This window comes from Panthera tigris, chromosome B4 (genome assembly GCF_018350195.1).
Source record: "Panthera tigris isolate Pti1 chromosome B4, P.tigris_Pti1_mat1.1, whole genome shotgun sequence".
NCBI lineage: Eukaryota > Metazoa > Chordata > Mammalia > Carnivora > Felidae > Panthera > Panthera tigris.
Window position 1 is genome coordinate 115,537,606 of NC_056666.1, and position 16,526 is coordinate 115,554,131.

The 16,526-nt window shown below is 40.0% G+C and overlaps 1 protein-coding gene across 3 annotated transcripts in view; it reads right to left on the minus strand.

Annotated features, from left to right (window-relative positions):
* Nucleotides 1–16,526, minus strand: part of LOC102955427 (uncharacterized protein C3orf20 homolog) — a 192,238-nt gene that overhangs the window by 131,421 nt on the left and 44,291 nt on the right. For all 3 annotated transcript variants that reach the window (XM_042992917.1, XM_042992916.1, XM_042992915.1), the window contains 2 exons: nucleotides 16,065–16,292; nucleotides 14,568–14,717 (listed from right to left, as the gene is read on the minus strand). In XM_042992917.1, coding sequence (XP_042848851.1) covers nucleotides 14,568–14,717; nucleotides 16,065–16,292 — 378 coding nt within the window. The remainder of the gene's footprint in view (nucleotides 1–14,567; nucleotides 14,718–16,064; nucleotides 16,293–16,526) is intronic.

Below are 16,526 nucleotides of genomic sequence, written 5' to 3' on the forward strand. Positions count from 1 at the left end.
CCTAATGTAAATTTCAATGGGGGGGGGGGTGGTCACTATCTAATAAAAGAATAAGAATAGTTCACAGTATAAAAGAGGTGCTTTTGACTTAATCGAGAAGCCTGTAGTCCTACAGATGGGTAGGAGGAACAAAGCCACCAACCCAGTGAAAAAATAGAAATAGAACTTTCACACCTTGGACACCTGGAGTGCATTCCTTTCCTGAACAGCCTACCCTTTCACTCCCCTGGGAAGTCCAGCCTTCAGCTCTTCTCACTCCTTGGAGGGGCCCCAAGGAAGACCCTAAAGGCCTACCCATGCACTACAGTAGGAGCTCTCTTCCCACAGGCTTGGCGTTTCCCTACACACTGGATCCTGGCAACAAGGGTCCCAGCCTACATCCCATTTCATTCATCTTCCTGCTAGTATGGGCTGCTGAGCTTTCTCACCAAGACACCCCTTTGGTGGGATGACAGGTGCACAAAAGGAGGATTAGTTTAAAAGACTGTTAATGGGGGCACCTGGGTGGCTCAGTCAGTTAAGTGTCGGACTTCAGCTCAAGTCATGATCTCATGATTCATAAGTTCAAGTCCCGCATCAGGCTGTCTGCTGTCAGTGTAGAGCCTGCTTAGGATCCTCTGTTCCCCTCTCTCTCTGCCTCTCCCCCACTCTCTCCCAAAAATAAATAAACTTTAAAAAAAAAAAAGGTCGTTAATGATTAAATAATGAAATCCTTTTGAAGACAGCTTTTTGTTTTGTTTTGTTTTTGCCTTTTCTCTTTCAGAGGCTTCAGTTCTGTATCCTCTTCCAAGGAATGGTTTCTGGTGCCCAGGATGAAATTGAACAGGGGCAGGATTCAGCCATGAGGCTTAGTGTTTTGGGCTTCTGTGAAGTTCCCAGGATATCATCAGCAGATGGTGTTGTATTCTTTTGCTTAGTTACTGTTAGCAAAGAAGCCAGGAAGAGGATGAGGAAGCAACCACTCCAGAGCTGCAAGTGGAGGGAAATCACCTCCTGTTTTATGAATATAATTCTCATCTTAGACATTTAATTTTATGTAACAAATAATTGAAGTTGGTGGGGGGGACCTAGGTGGCTCAGTTGGTTAAGCATCTGACTTTTGATTTTGGCTCAGGTCATGATCTCATGGTTTGTGAATTCAAGTTCAAGACCCGAGTCCAGCTCCATGCTATGAGTGCCGAACTGCTTGGGACTCCCTCTCTCCTTCTCTCTCTCTCTTTCTCTTAAAAGAGATAAATAAATTTAAAAAATAATCAAGGGGGCAATTTCCCAGTGTACGCCTAACTCTTGAGCAATATTAAAGTTTGATCAGGGCACTAAATATTCTGGCTTCTACCCAGAAAGTAAAGATTTGGGATGTATTTTCATTTCATTTTTAACTTTGTTGATTTATAATCCTGTAAAATTACCTGTAAATTAGTCCTAAAGGAGATCTCAAAAATCATTTGGCCCAATTTTTGTATCAACCACTATTATATTTTATTTATAGCTTTTTATTTTATTTATTTTTAAATGTTTATTTATTTTTGAGAGAGAGATGGAGACAGAGCGTGAGCAGGGAGGGGCAGAGAGAGAGACACACACAGAATCCAAAGCAGGCTCCAGCTCTGAGCTGTCAGCACAGAGCCCAATGTGGGGCTCAGAAGAACAGTGAGATCATGACCTGAACCAAAGTTGGATGCTTAATCAACTGAGCCACCCAGGCACCCCTTTATAGCTTTTATTTTAAATTTAATATTATTTAAGTGACAAGGGGAATTTTTTAAATATTTCATAAAATTTTTGCAAACAGTAAACACCACATTTAGGTCCAGTTTTGTTGTAGGTAAAAGGGAAATAATGACATATACTTTAATGATGCAATATAGGACAGCAAATTATATACTAATATTTTGAGTTCTTTCTTTTATATATAACAGCTTTATCAAAATATAATTCACGGGGCGCCTGGGTGGCGCAGTCGGTTAAGCGTCTGACTTCAGCCAGGTCACGATCTCACAGTCCGTGAGTTCGAGCCCCGCATCAGGCTCTGGGCTGATGGCTCGGAGCCTGGAGCCTGTTTCCGATTCTGTGTCTCCCTCTCTCTCTGCCCCTCCCCCGTTCATGCTCTGTCTCTCTCTGTCCCAAAAATAAATAAAAAACGTTGAAAAAAAAAATTCAAAATATAATTCACATCATACTCGTCACTATTTAAAATGTACAGTTCAGGGGCACCTGGATGGTTTATGACTCTTGGTTTTGGCTCAGATCATGATCTCACAATTCATGGGAGCCTGCTTGGGATTCTCACTCTCCCTCTCTCTGCTCCTCCCCACTCCCCTGCTCACTCTCTCTCTCTCTCTTTCAAAAATAAATAAATAAACTTAAATTAAAAAAATTTTAAATGTACAGTCCAATGATTTCTAGTATATTTGCAAAATTGCACAGCTATCACCTCAGCCAATTTTACAACATTTCCATCCCCCTCAAAAAAACCCACATGCCCATCCATTAGCAGTAACTCCCCATTCTTTCCTCCCCTAGTTCCCCTGGCAACCACTCATCTACTTTCTGTCTCTATAGATTTGCCTATTCTGGACATTTCATACAAATGGAATCATACAATATGTGGTCTTTGAGACTGATTTCTTTCTTTTAGCATAATGTTTTCAAGGTTCATTCATGCTGTAGAATGTATCAGTACTTCATTCCTTTTTATGACTGAATAATATTCCATTGTACAGATATACCACATATTGTTTATCCATTCATCAATTGAAGGACATTGGGGTTGTTTCTACTTTGGGCTATTACGAATAATGCATTCAAGTTGTTTTATGGATAGACTACATTTTATTTATTAGTTATCAGTTATTTGTCAGTTGAGCTCTCTTTTTGAAAATGTGTTAAGGGTGTTGCAATGGAATTATCATAGGGGCTCACAAATGGGGACTCTAATTTTAGCTCAGACTTCAGGACAAGAAATGCTTTTTTTTCACTAGGAATTTAAAATGCCTGTCATAAAAAGTAAAAGAGAAAACTAAGCAAACATGTGTATGGATGTGTGTGTGGATGTATTTTGTAGAATAGACAAATGCTCTTTTCTGTGGATACACTGACAGAAGGGATTTGAGATTCAGAGGAAGAGAAAATTTTAATTTCCATGCAATACAATTTTAATTTTACTTGGCAAAAAAATTTTTTCATGTGCATGAATTGCTTTTATACACAAATAACAATATACTCTCACTCCTACCTCATAGTGAGCTTTCTCATTGGGAAGCTGTAAATAGTAAATTCTCTGGTTAGAGCTGCAGAAAGCTTCAACAACCTTTAGCCAGAGCCAGTATTTGCAGTTTGTTGGAGGAAAGTGAAGTTTCACACAGGAGTCAATTAATAAGGATTTAACATTAATAAATAGTACTTAAGCAAAGACTCTGACTCAGTTATAAGAACACTGATGCAAAAAACAGGCATTTCAGGAGAACCTAATACTCTAGAGTCTGGTGCAATAGGGTCCAGCCTGCAGTGAACTCAGCCCTAGTCCTGCCAGTTAGATGTTTTCACCTTCTTAGTTATGTAAAACAAAACACTGATCTCACATGCCTCTGAACATTCTTTGCATTCTTTTTATATCCATATATTATAGGGGTTTATTTGGAGTTTATCACCATAGACTATAAGCTTATACCTTCTCAACCAATTCTTTTTTATCTCCACACTGTCCCAAGTGTTATTATATATTGATACCTAAATGAGGTTGACCCTATCAGACTAAGGGTCGTATTCAGATGCCAATACTAGGAAAAACTAGTTCCCATAAGGGAATTATGTCTTAAAGGGGGCTATTTTTGTCTGGGTGAGTTATATATTATATCACCTAATAGGGTGATTTGTGAGAGACAAAATTACACAAGATATACTTCTGGAAGGGGAAGGGGATCAGAATCTAGAGTTGTTACAATATATTACCTAAAATATCTAGTTTCAGTAAAAAATTATAAGACATGCAAAGAAACAGGAAAATGTGACACATAGGAAGAAAATCAGGAAATAGAAGCTATCTTTAACGGGTGCAGATGTTGGACCAGACAAAACCTTTAAAGCAGCTAATATGAATATGTTAAAAAAACCCCACAAAACTAAAGGAGGGTGCGCCTGGGTGGTTAAATCGGTTCAGCATCCAACTTCAGCTCAGGTTATGATCTCACTGTTTGTGGGTTTGAGCCCTGCATTGGGCTCCATGATGACAGTGCGGAGCCTGCTTTGGATTCTCTCTCTTTCCCTCAATCTCTGCCCCTGTCCCACTCACTCTCTTCCTCTCTTTCAATGTAAATAAATTAATTTAAAAAAATAAAGGGAACGGTGTTTTGATTAAAGAAAAATACAATTATAATGAGTCATCAGGTAGGGAATATCAACAAAAAGAAATTTTATTTAAAAAATTTTTTTTTCATGTTTATGAGACAGAGAGAGACAGAGCATGAATGGGGGAGGGTCAGAGAGAGAGGGAGACACAGAATCTGAAGCAGGCTCCAGGCTCTGAGCTGTCAGCACAGAGCCCGACATGGGGTTCGAACCCACGGACCGTGAAATCATGACCTGAGCCGAAGTTGGACGCTTAACTGACTGAGCCACCCAGGCGTCCCATGGAATTTTTAAAATCTAAGTGGATATTCTGGAATTAAAAAATATAATAATGGAAATGAAAACTTCACTAGACTGGCTCAAAAGCCTCTCTGAGTTGGCATAAAAATCAGTGAACTTGAAGATAACTCAGTAGGGATTATCCAGTCTGCAGAACAGAAAGGAAAAAGAGTGAAGAGAAACAGAATTTCAGAGTCCCATGGGATCCCATTAAAAACATCAACATACATTAAACAGGAGTACCAGGAAGAGAGAAGTGGGCAGAAAACAAATATTTAAAGAAATAATGGCCTAAACTTCCCAAGTTTTTTGGAAAACATTAATGTATACATCCAAGAAGCTCAGCATTTCAAAGCTCAAGGAGATCCACACCTACACACATTACAGTCAAACTGTTAAAAGCCAATGACAAACAAAATCTTGAAAGCAGCAAGAGAGCAGTTAGAGAAAGAATAAAATGCAAATGGACCTGACGCTTAGTAAGCACTCACTAAATATTAGGTAGTTATGATTTAAATCTTCAAACTTAGAGGAGAATCAACCAGTATCCTTGTGTAAGAGTATATATAAGAATGAAAAGGCTGGTCCAACTTTAGGGAAACATGGGTTCTAAGTTGTTTTTTCAATAATGAGCATAATGTTATTATGTTAGCCATGGTCTAGGTCAGAAAGAGGTGAACTTCAACCTACAAGCCAAATTTGGCCTGCTGCTTGTTTTTGTAAATAAAATGTTACTGGAACAGAGCATGCCCACATGTTTACGTGTTGGGTATGGCTGCTTTCATGTTACAATGGCAGAGTTGGGTAGTTGCCACAGAGACTGTATAGCCTGAACAACCTAAAATATTTACTATCTGGCCCTTTATGGAAAAACTTTTGCCAGTCCCTGGGTCTAGGTACTTCTCCCTCCCTCCCTCCAATGAATATCACCACATCTTTAGAAATTCTGCTGCTGCCATGCCCCTTCCTACTGGATCAGACCCTTAGAGATTGCTGACCCAAATCAAGTTCTATCTGCTCCACTGTTGGTTGCCTACCCAGCATCCATTCTCTATCCCTTCCTTCCTTTCAAACAAATTTCTGTTTATTCAGCTCTTCACCCTTCACTGAGTCTACCCCCATTTACAGGGGTAGATGTTGAGTATGTAAGCCCATAGTTGCATGGCATTCTTTTGACAGGTGTTTTTAATTCAGGGGTAGGCCTGTTGGTCTGAAGAGACTCAAAGGAAGGACATATTCTTGATCCATGAAAAAAAGAGTTTTAAAATTTTTCCTGCTAGACATAAAAAGGAGCACATAGCCAGTGTCACTGGTAGCCACCAGGGGAACCACCTCAGAAGAAAGGATGCCAAGGATAGCTGAGTAGAAAGATGAAAAGAATCTGGATCTTACATGACATCACTAAGTCACAAATTATACTGCATCTAGAGCCCATCTTCTCTATAATTTGAAATGGAACTTTCTGTTATTTGCTATAGTAAAGCAATATACATATATATTGAATATATATAACTGTTACAAATTTTTTGATTATATTTTTTATGGCTGTCTGTCTTAGAATCCCAGCTGATCTAGCCTCCCCCCACCACCTATTCCCAATAGCCCAATATTCCTGGAGTCTTGTTAATTCACTGTTCAATCATTCAACAAACATTTTATTGAGCACTCAGTATGTACTAGGCACATACTAAGTATTTGGGGATAAAGCAGTGAATGAGATATAAGTGGTGTCTCCCATCATGGAGCTCACATTCTAGTTACACAGACACAGTAAATGAACATTTAATTTCATATTATAATTAGTGCTAATAAGGAATAAAGTCATCACTAGAATAACGAAAAGGATAAGCCTTCTTAAAATAAATGGTCAGAAGAGGCATCTTTTGGAAAACAGTCTGGAAGTTCCTTAAAAATTTTTAAATCGGAAAAAAAAAATTTTAAATCGAGTTACTGTATAACCACACAAAAACTTGTTTGTGAATGTTCGCAGTAGCATTATTCATAGTAGCCCCCAAATGGAAACAACACAAATATTCGCCAACTCAGGAATGGAGAAATGAAAGGTGGTATATCCATATAATGGAATATTATGTGGCCATAAAAAGAAATGAAGTACTGATACATGCTACAACATGGATGAAACTTGAAAGCCTAATGCTAAGTGAAAAAAGCCAGTCACAAAATACCACAGATTATAGGATTGCATTTATGTGAAATGTTCAGAATAGACAAACGTGTAGAGGCAGAAGGTAGATTAGAGGCTGCTTAGGGTTAGAGGTGAGAGTGTTGAATGGTGAGTGAATGCTAATTGTACAAGGTTTCTTTTCAAGGTAACAAAAATGTACTTTAAAAAAGATTTTTTTTAATGTTTATTCATTTTTTTAAACGTTTATTCATTTTTGAGAGACAGAGTGCGAGAAGGGGTGGGGTAGGGAGGGCAGAGACAGAGGGAGACACAGAATCCAAAGCAGGCTCCAGGCTCTGAGCCATCAGCACAGAACCCGATGTGGGGCTCAAACCCACGAACTGCGAGATCATGAACTGAGCCACTCAGGCACTGCAAGGTGACAAAAATGTTCTAACATTAGATTATGGTGATGGTGGCAAAACTGTGTAGATATACCGAAAACCATTTAATTGTACACTTTAAATGGGCAAATTTTATGGAATGTAATTTTTTCTCAATAAAGCTATCTAAAACAAAAAGAAAAAAGAAAGATCTCTCCTAGCAGGTGATATTTAAACTGAGACCTTAAAGATAAGAAACCTGTTGTGCAAAGAGTTGGGACAAGAGCTTTCAGTCACAGGGAACAAAGGCTGTGAAGGCCATGAAGAGAGACAGAAATTTAGTAAACAAGGGGGTAAGTGATAGGCGATAGGTTGGAAAGGGGCCAGAGCAGGGAAGGTTTTCTGAAACTTTCAAAGTCACCAAGTTCCATTTTGATACATACTCTTATTAGGCAGTATAATCTACATGGCAGTCCGCATGAAATATTTAACAGTGAAACCCATGGATAAGGCCACAAATGGAGAGCTGTTAATTCCAAATGCCATATAGCTGCAAAACACCTTATTAAGAAGAAAAGAAGTATTAAGTGTTAAAAGGGAAAAGTATTTAAAGCAATAATTAGCCTATAACTGGGGAATTCCATTAAATTACTTTCACCATTGTCATAAATATCAATTTCTAGGAGATATTCACATTCCAGGGAGCACAAGAAGAATTCCCATCTCCAAATAGTTCAGAGAGTAGGGATCCTATAGAATACCAGGCAGGAAAAAAATCACTAAAGCAATACAAATACAGATTTCATAGTGTCTAAACTTTGTGTGCAGTTGTGCAGTGTCATACTTGAGATCTGAAATAAAAGGACACGACCAATCCAGTCTGGACCAACACAGAATGTAGAAAGGAATCAGAGGATGACACAGAATTCTAAGTGAAAATGTAAGAATATCTGGACCAAAAGCAGGAGAAAGAAGACACCCAAGCCTTGCAAATTTTCATGAACACTCTTGAGAGGAGGGATTGGTGGTTAACAGACTAATACTGTTAAGTGATCATCTTATGTACTTATAATTCTCAAATTCTATTATACATAATTGATCAAAATAGAACAGGGGGTGAAGAGAGGCAGAGAGACAGAGAGAAGTCATAATTTAGATTCAGTGTTGCCCTTGTGATCATCTGCAACAATGGCTGCGATATTTTTGCAACTTCTTCCAAGGAAAGTAGAAGTTCTATTTTTCCACCCCTTGAATCCAGGGTTGTTCACATGACTTGCTTTGATCAAATGAGTCATTAGCAAACATGATACTAGAGAAGGCTTGAAAAGTGTGTATGCACTGGGATTTGTCTTTACTCTTGCTGCTTTTAGAACCCAGCCACCCAGTCAAGAAGCCTGAGCTTAGTCTGCTAGATACTGGAAACACATAGCCCAGTTTCTCTGTTGCTCCAGCCTATTGCCAGATACATCTAACCCCAAAGCCCATGCTCATTGCCACGATTATGACTATGATTATTACTACTCTTATTATTGCTCATATATTGTGTGCTCAGATCTAGACCTCTGTCTCAATGCATTAAGGGTTGGAAAGGTGAAAATTACACATTGGGATTAGAGTGTGCAAACCGGCTCCAATGTTTTTCTCTACCATGCAGACTTGGAAAAGGTTTCCATTTTCTATGAGCCTCAATTTGTCTCAGCTAGGAATTACATTTAATCAAGAGGGTTCCTGGGAAAATTAAATAGCATGAAAAAAGTGCCCTCTCAACACAAAGTGACACCCATTAGCAGTAATAAGGCTGAGATGTTTCAATTGAGCTCACCAGAAACAGTTTCCAAAGAATCTAACTTTAACAATCCCTGGAAAAATGAAGTGAAAATACGTTTGTTCTTCATGAAAGCAATTGTTAGTTTTCTGCTCTGTGATGTCACAGAATAAAATGTTCAATTAAAATGCTATAGAATTATGCAGTGTTTCTTAATCGTTCTTTCGAAACTGTTGAGTTACTAGGGTTGGGAGGGGGAAAGACTTTTTGAAAGTATGTGCTTTCTCAACCTTTGAAATGCTTCCAGATTCTGTCATCATCTTTTCATCTCAACATCAAAGTTGGGAAAGTCTCTTCCACAGGGAGGGCAGGTGCTCACATGCTGCTCACCAAGGCACTTTGCTACCCCATAAATCTGTCTCTCTCTACCTGCATCTTGAGAATCAAGCATTAGTTTTTTTATTTCTTTTAGATTTTTACCTACTTGTACTCTTTTGCTAGTAAACTTCTGACACATTCAACAGGTGATTTGGCTTACAAAAACAGCCAGGGAAGGGGCTTCCCCAGAAGCATGGTCAGCACATATGAAATGCTTAACATGGCAGAAACACACAAAAGCATATTTCTGAAAGAGCTTAAAAAACGGACGAGGGGGTTCTTGCTTTCTACATGACCTAACTTTCAATTCGCATTGTCTTGAAATCAAGAGAAGTCAAAATACAAAGGATGGGAAAATATGTGATCAGGACTCATTCAAAAAATTCAAATTCAGCAAATTGGGAGGGTGAGTTTACTCACATAGTGCCTTAGTTCACTGAAAGGATGCCTTATGGATAAACTACAATGTAAATCTCTTAGGCCACATCTTATGCTTTTCTTTTATTTGCTACATTTATATACTTAAGGTACCTTTGGTGCAAATTTTCCATTTGTGGTGCTTTAAATATTAGAGTCACCAACTAAATTGAAATTAAGTACATGGGAGAGGAGCAGGCAGAGGTATGGGGGTAAGTAATATCCCAAAGAAGGGTAAATATAGAGGAACAGTAATTATTGTGTCTGCCGGATTGTTCCCCCCAAATTCATATTCACCTTGAACCTCAGAATGTCACTTTATTTGGAAATAGGGCATTTGCAGATGTACTTAAGATTTCGAGGTGGATTTAGAATGGATCCTAAATCCAATGGCTAGTGTCCTTATAAGAAGAGAAGAGGTCATAGAGAAAAAGGCAATATGAAGATGGAGGCAGAGATTGGAGTGACGTGTCTACAAGCCAAGGAACACCAAGGATTGCCAGCAACCACCAGAAGCTAGCAAAGCAGCATAGTATGGATTCTCCCTCGGAGCTTTCAGAAGAAATCAACACTGCCAATACCCTGATTTCTAATTTCTGGGCTCCTGAACTCCAAAGAATAAATTTTTGGTATTCTAACTCACCCAGTTTATAGCAATTTGTAATGGCAGCCACAGGCAGCTAACAATAAATTAACACATGGTGTAGGTGGTCTTGAAGAGACCTGCAGCATCTGTTACCTGCAGTTAGTTGGCTGTGGACATTTTGACATTGTCACCTGACTCCTTTAGCCCACCTTTGACCTCACCCTGATCCTTGCTGACACTTAGTGCTATACCTCACCCTCCTTTTCCTGAGCTTCTGAAATATGAGATGGAGAGGGATTGGAGTTGGGGAAGGCTGCAGGATATGGTGGAAATCAGGAGAAGATTTGGGTCAGGTACTGGTTAGGCTCAGGAATACCACTGGGATAAGAATTTGAGGTCAAGATCCTCGTGAGCAGTTTCCAAGGACAAAGAGAAACCCCAGAATTATAGAGAACAGGACAGGTCTTCCTGGTTAGTCCTTATTCTTGGGCAGTGTTATATTTCTACACTTAACCATCTCTGACTTGACAAAGAAACATTTAGCTGACGCATGTTTCCTAAAGCATTATAGAGCCATAACACTTTAAAACACCAACTTTCATGATCCCTATGATGGCATCTCTCAGTGTTGTTCCTGCCTGTTTACTGTCACATGTGCACACATTCTCAGCCTTGGTATTCTCAAAACTCCCCACTCCATACATCCTCTGTCCCCACTTCCTGCTGCTCAGTATCTCTGTCTTAGAACTTTTCAGATCTTTACCTATCTACCTATTTCCATATCTGTCCATCCATCCATCCATCCATCCACTCATCTGTCTTTCTTTAAAAAAATATTTTGATGTATGACTGACATACCAAAAGTTATACATGTTTAATACATATAATTTAATGATTTGGGAGATAAGTATACATCCATGAAACCATCACCATATTCTATGCCATAAACATATCCATCACATTCAAAAGTTATCTATATCTGCCTTAGCCTACCTGTCTTAGAACACACTAAAAACTGACATGGTAATTTGTCTTATTTAGGTCTCACAACCATAGGGTAGGTACAATGTATATATAAATTCTAAAATAATATTTACATTTTTATTATTATAAAATCAATAATACCTATATATTTCTTGCTAAATGACTATAAATACTATGTATAGATTGCTAGTTTTTTTTACAGTACTATATATAAATGTATGTATATGTATACACACAAATGCATACAAACACACACACACACACACACACACACACATAAATTCCAAGTATTTACATTGTTCCTGTACTTGTCATCCTTAATGGGAATGCTATGTAATGTAGTGGGAGAATTCACACTGCTCTCTTCCCAGTCTTTCCTTTTTACCCATGGCCTTCTCCCACTCACCTAGATCTTGAACAGCACCTGTGGCTTCAGGAAAGTGTTGTGAGAATAACAGTGTCAAATTCTTGACTTTTGAGATTGAAAAGCTGAGATCTAGACACATGGCAATAGGGATATGGGAGAATACGTAATCTGTCAGGAGCAGATTTTTGTACCGCAAAGGAGTAGGGGGTGGAAAGGAGTATCAGAGGCTAAGTAAGGAAGTTCAGTGAAAGAAACCTCTAGCGAAAAAGCTCTGTGCCATCCTCCTAAGGCCAGTTGCAGGGTGGGTGTGGGGTGGGTGGGGTGGAGCCCTCAGTAGAGTAGTAAATCCCATATGAATTTGAGGGATTTGAAAGCCTGGGCAGGTGGTGAGCCTTGGGGCTGACCTGAGGCCCAACATAACTCAAGAGTAAGAGAATAGATGCATGAGGCTTCTACACAGACGGGAGTGGAACAGCCTTGATTTCCCCATGTTCAGGGTAAGACAAAGCCAGACAAATGTTTCTTGTGTGCTCATAAAGATGTGGGAGTAGCTGAGAAAAAGCCTGGCCTTGGAAGACCTTGCAACTGGAGCCAGAGGGATGCACCCATGAGCTTCAGAGACCAATCACACAGACCATTTAGAATGAAGATGCCTGAGAACCAAACGACACTTCCCCAGCTACTAATGCTTTCTCATTTTATCAGCTCCTTGGAATGGAAATGAACCCTTGGGGAAAGGATACCAGGGTTCTAAGTTTCTGCCACCCGCTGGTAGAATCTATCTAGAAATTAAATTGAGTGTTGAAAAAATAAAGTTGTATTTCCTGCTCATCTGAACATGTGGACTGAAATTTGTATCCATGATAACGGAACCCTGTAGCTCACTCTACTATTCCTCAACCAGTAGATTTTTGGGTTGGCTTCTCTACTCACAGGAAGTGAGATTCCATCAAGGTAGTGCTCTCCCTTGCCTTGGTTAGAACAAACTCAGCTTTGTCTTATCAACAGGTTGATATTTTGGTGAGATTTTTGGGGAGCCAGCATTCCAGAGATCACCATTTAGTTTCGATCTGTTAAGCACACTCACAGCTGAGGGTCTTAGCTATGGCTTTTCCCTCTGCTTACACTTTTCCTGTCCACAGCACGGTTTGCCCTGCACTGCCATATGTTTCTGCTCACATGGTCCCTTATCAAAGAGGCTTTCTTTGGTCATCCAATATAGAATAGCAATTCCTCATTCCCACCACTCTTCAGTTCCCCTTACCCTGCTTTACTCATTTATTTTTTAAAGCCTCTTTCATCACTTGATATGGTATATATTTGTTTGTTTACTCTGTCTCCCTTCACTAAAATGTAAGCTGCTTAAGGACTTTGTTTTGTTCTCTTCTATATCCCCTGTGACTAAACAGTGTTCATGCTAGTAGGTCCTCTGCAAATATTTGTTGAATCAACGAATATTTTCTACAGACACCTTTTTGTTTCAATGTTCTGCATTCATTTCCCTTTCTAAATATTGCTCTTCAGTTTCCCTGTAACAAATCTCCTGACAAACAGGAACTTTATATTCCTCTCTACTCTAATCTGACATATGATAGATGCTCAATAAATATTTACTAAAGGAACAAAAAGAAAGGAGAAATGCATAGATGAATGAATAAGACATGTGGTAGCAATGGTGTGGCTGATTGACAGCAGTGTGAGGTAGCAAAATAACCTCATGCCCTCTTCTTTGATCCCTCTCTCGTCTCCTACTCCCAGGATGGCTTATCCAGATTGTTAGCTAAGTGCTTGAATATGCAAAAATTAGTTGGATGGGGCATATAGCTATAAAGAGCTGAATTTCTCTTTCATAAGAAAATGAAAAGATTTGGAGGGTGGGGAATGAAAAGGGACAAGGGCTTTTAAAATAGAAGGGATAAGAATAAAAGAGGATCCTGGAGAGGAAAATGAAAAAGTGGACATGAAGCACTTTTAAAACATGTTTGTACATTTTACACTTCATTTGAGATGTTTGATGCAGCATGCAGTAAGTTTCCTGTGACCCAAACCACCAACAAATGTGGCCATCCTCACAGAGGGGTTTTTATGTTTGAAAATCAAAAAAGGAGCAAATTTCCCAATTGTCTCAAATAAAAGAGAGCCAGAATAAACCCACAGTTACAAGGCAGAGTGGAGAACAAGATTCAAAGGAGGCAGGGAGTCAAAGTCAGAGGAGACGGTGAGATTATAACCCCTGAGAATTTTGCAGCAATCTTGAGAAGGATGTGAGACTTTCTTTTCTTTTTTTTAAATTTTGTTTTAACGTTTATTTATTTTTGAGAGAGAGAGAGAGAGAGAGAGAGAGCACGAGAGGGGGAGGTGCAGAGAGAGACACACACACACAGAATCCAAAGCAGGCTCCAGTCTCTGAGCTGTCAGCACAGAGCCTGATGTAGGGTTTGAACCCATGAACCGTGAGATCATGATCTGAGCCGAAGTCGGGAGCTTAACCCGCTGAGCCACCCAGCCCCTGATGTGAGACTTTGTAAGGGTATGGGATGGTGGTACTGCCAGTGCAACCAGTTCTTAAGGGGGCAGAGAGGCCCAGCTGACCCCTGGCCCACCTAAATAACAGTCTTCCTGTTTCAGTTCCCAGCCTTTGTATTCTTGGGGCCTTGCCTTCGTATATGTCCCTCTGCTCCTGAGAGACAGCATTATCATGTGGATGGTGCAAATGGATTCTTTGAGACCTATGGTCTTCTGGCCTGTTGAAATTTGCAAGTCTCAACCTGGAGCAGCCATGAACACATGTGTATGTTTCATTTTCCTTACCTAGTTTCCAAATTAGATTGACCATTTAAACGATTACTTTCCTGTCCTTGCCTCTGTTGGGATGTAGCTCTTTCTCCACCCCTTAACTTACCCACAAGTTCTAATTTGTCTGGAATCTCACATACCTTCTAGGAAAAGAAATGCTACCACATCCAAAAGGTGTAAAGGTTCCCAGGATAACTTGATCTGGCAGGTCACTGAATATGTTGGTGTACGTGCCACCCCAAGGGAGAGCAGAATAGCTTTGGCAGACAGCGAGGCGGCCAGAAGGATAGGTAAAATCCAGGTTAAGGAACTGATACTGATAAAAACCAACAACAATGGTAATAATTATTCTTATATGGAATGATGTTAACTCTTATCCTATTTAATTAGAAAAAAAATTATTTTAATGTTTATTTATTTTTGACAGAGAGAGACAGACAGACAGAGCATGAGTAGGAGGGACAGAGAGAGGAAGACACAGAGTCTGAAACAGGCTCCAGGCTCTGAGCTGTCAGCACAGAGCCCGACACAGGGCCTGAACTCATGGACAGTGAGATCATGACCTGAGCCGAAGTCGGACGCTCAACCGACTGAGCCACCCAGGTGCCCCATATTTAATTTTTTTTCTAATCAACTATTTACAGATGAGCCGACAGAAGTCCAGAGGGGGTGACTCGCCTTCCCATGGTCACTGAGTACAATAATGGTGGTGCCAGGCCATGCCGGGTTCCCTGACTCCCACTTGCATATTCTTCCCATACTTTCATTACTTGCACCCTCATTTTTATTTACTTACTATTTATTTATTTATTAGCTTCAGGTGTAGAAGTTAATAATTCAACACTTACATACAACATCCAGTGCTCATCACAAGTGCCCTCCTTAATACCCATCACCCATTTAACCCATACCCCCTGCCCACCTCCCCTCTGTAAACATCAGTTTTTTACATGCTCATTTTAGCCCCAAACTCTTTGAAACCAGTCTTGTGGATAATAGCAAGGAAGTCTGGTCAGATTGGTTCTATTAATGGAAGAGTCACTGGAAAACAAAGTTGCCCATTGCTACCCAGTATGGCCTGAAAGCATGCAGCAGGAGGACTGTGTCTCCCTGCCAACATCTGTGGACAGATGAGAGCAAAGGAGGGCTGAGGGATAATTATGGATATGTGAACAAGTTCACAAAACCTAGCTGCACCAACCTCTTGAGGTCTTTTTCATTTTGGATTTGCAGGAATTTATCACAAAATCTCTTTTCTCTCTAAGCTAGATCCTCTTGATGCCCAATGCCCATGTGGTTCTCTCTACTAACCAGGAAAATGAAGGAGAACTCATTTTCTCAGAACCATGTGAGCTGTTGTAGCCTAACAGCTACAACCAGAGGTTCCCTTAAATAGAAGTAAGTCTTGCAGACTAGAGAACTTGCCCCAACCTCTTTCTTGCATTGACTTCTCTTGTCTCCAGCAGGAGGGAAAGTGGACCCTTGAGAGCAAAAGATTGAGGCAAGGCATCAGACTTCCTGTTCCAATACTCATGCGATTTTCTGCTGAAACAGAAATGCCCTACCTCTCGAGACATCCTTTCCATCATGCCCAGCCCCTTCCATCCTCCTTTCCTCTTGGGATTTCAAAAGGATATTAGGTCAAAGAGGAACCGTCTACCAGGGCATAATGGAACTTTTTCATCTCTGGGTCAGCCTCTTTGACTGTTGGCATCTTAGGCTTCCTCTTCAGCAGCTCCAGCCAGAAACATTGGGAAACTTTGGGACTGTTGTCTACCTTCACCACACCTTTAGGATCATTATAGTGGCGCAGGATAAGACATTTGTTGAATCCTTCTTTTTTAAGCTTTGCTTCTTCTGCTTTTCTGTTCAAAGAAAAAAATTCCAGAAGTAGTTAATTTCCTGATCTTATCAAGGGCTAGAGGCTGGGCAATGGCTGTTCTGGCCTCTGTGACCTCACCTTTACTGCCAGTCTAAGAGGCTTCCTTAGATCTGGACAGCTGGATTTTGAAATCTTTAGCCAAGTGTTTATTCAGTGCCTATCATTTGTAAACAGTTTTTGAGGACCTGCTGTGTGTGAAGCACTGGACCAGAAGCTG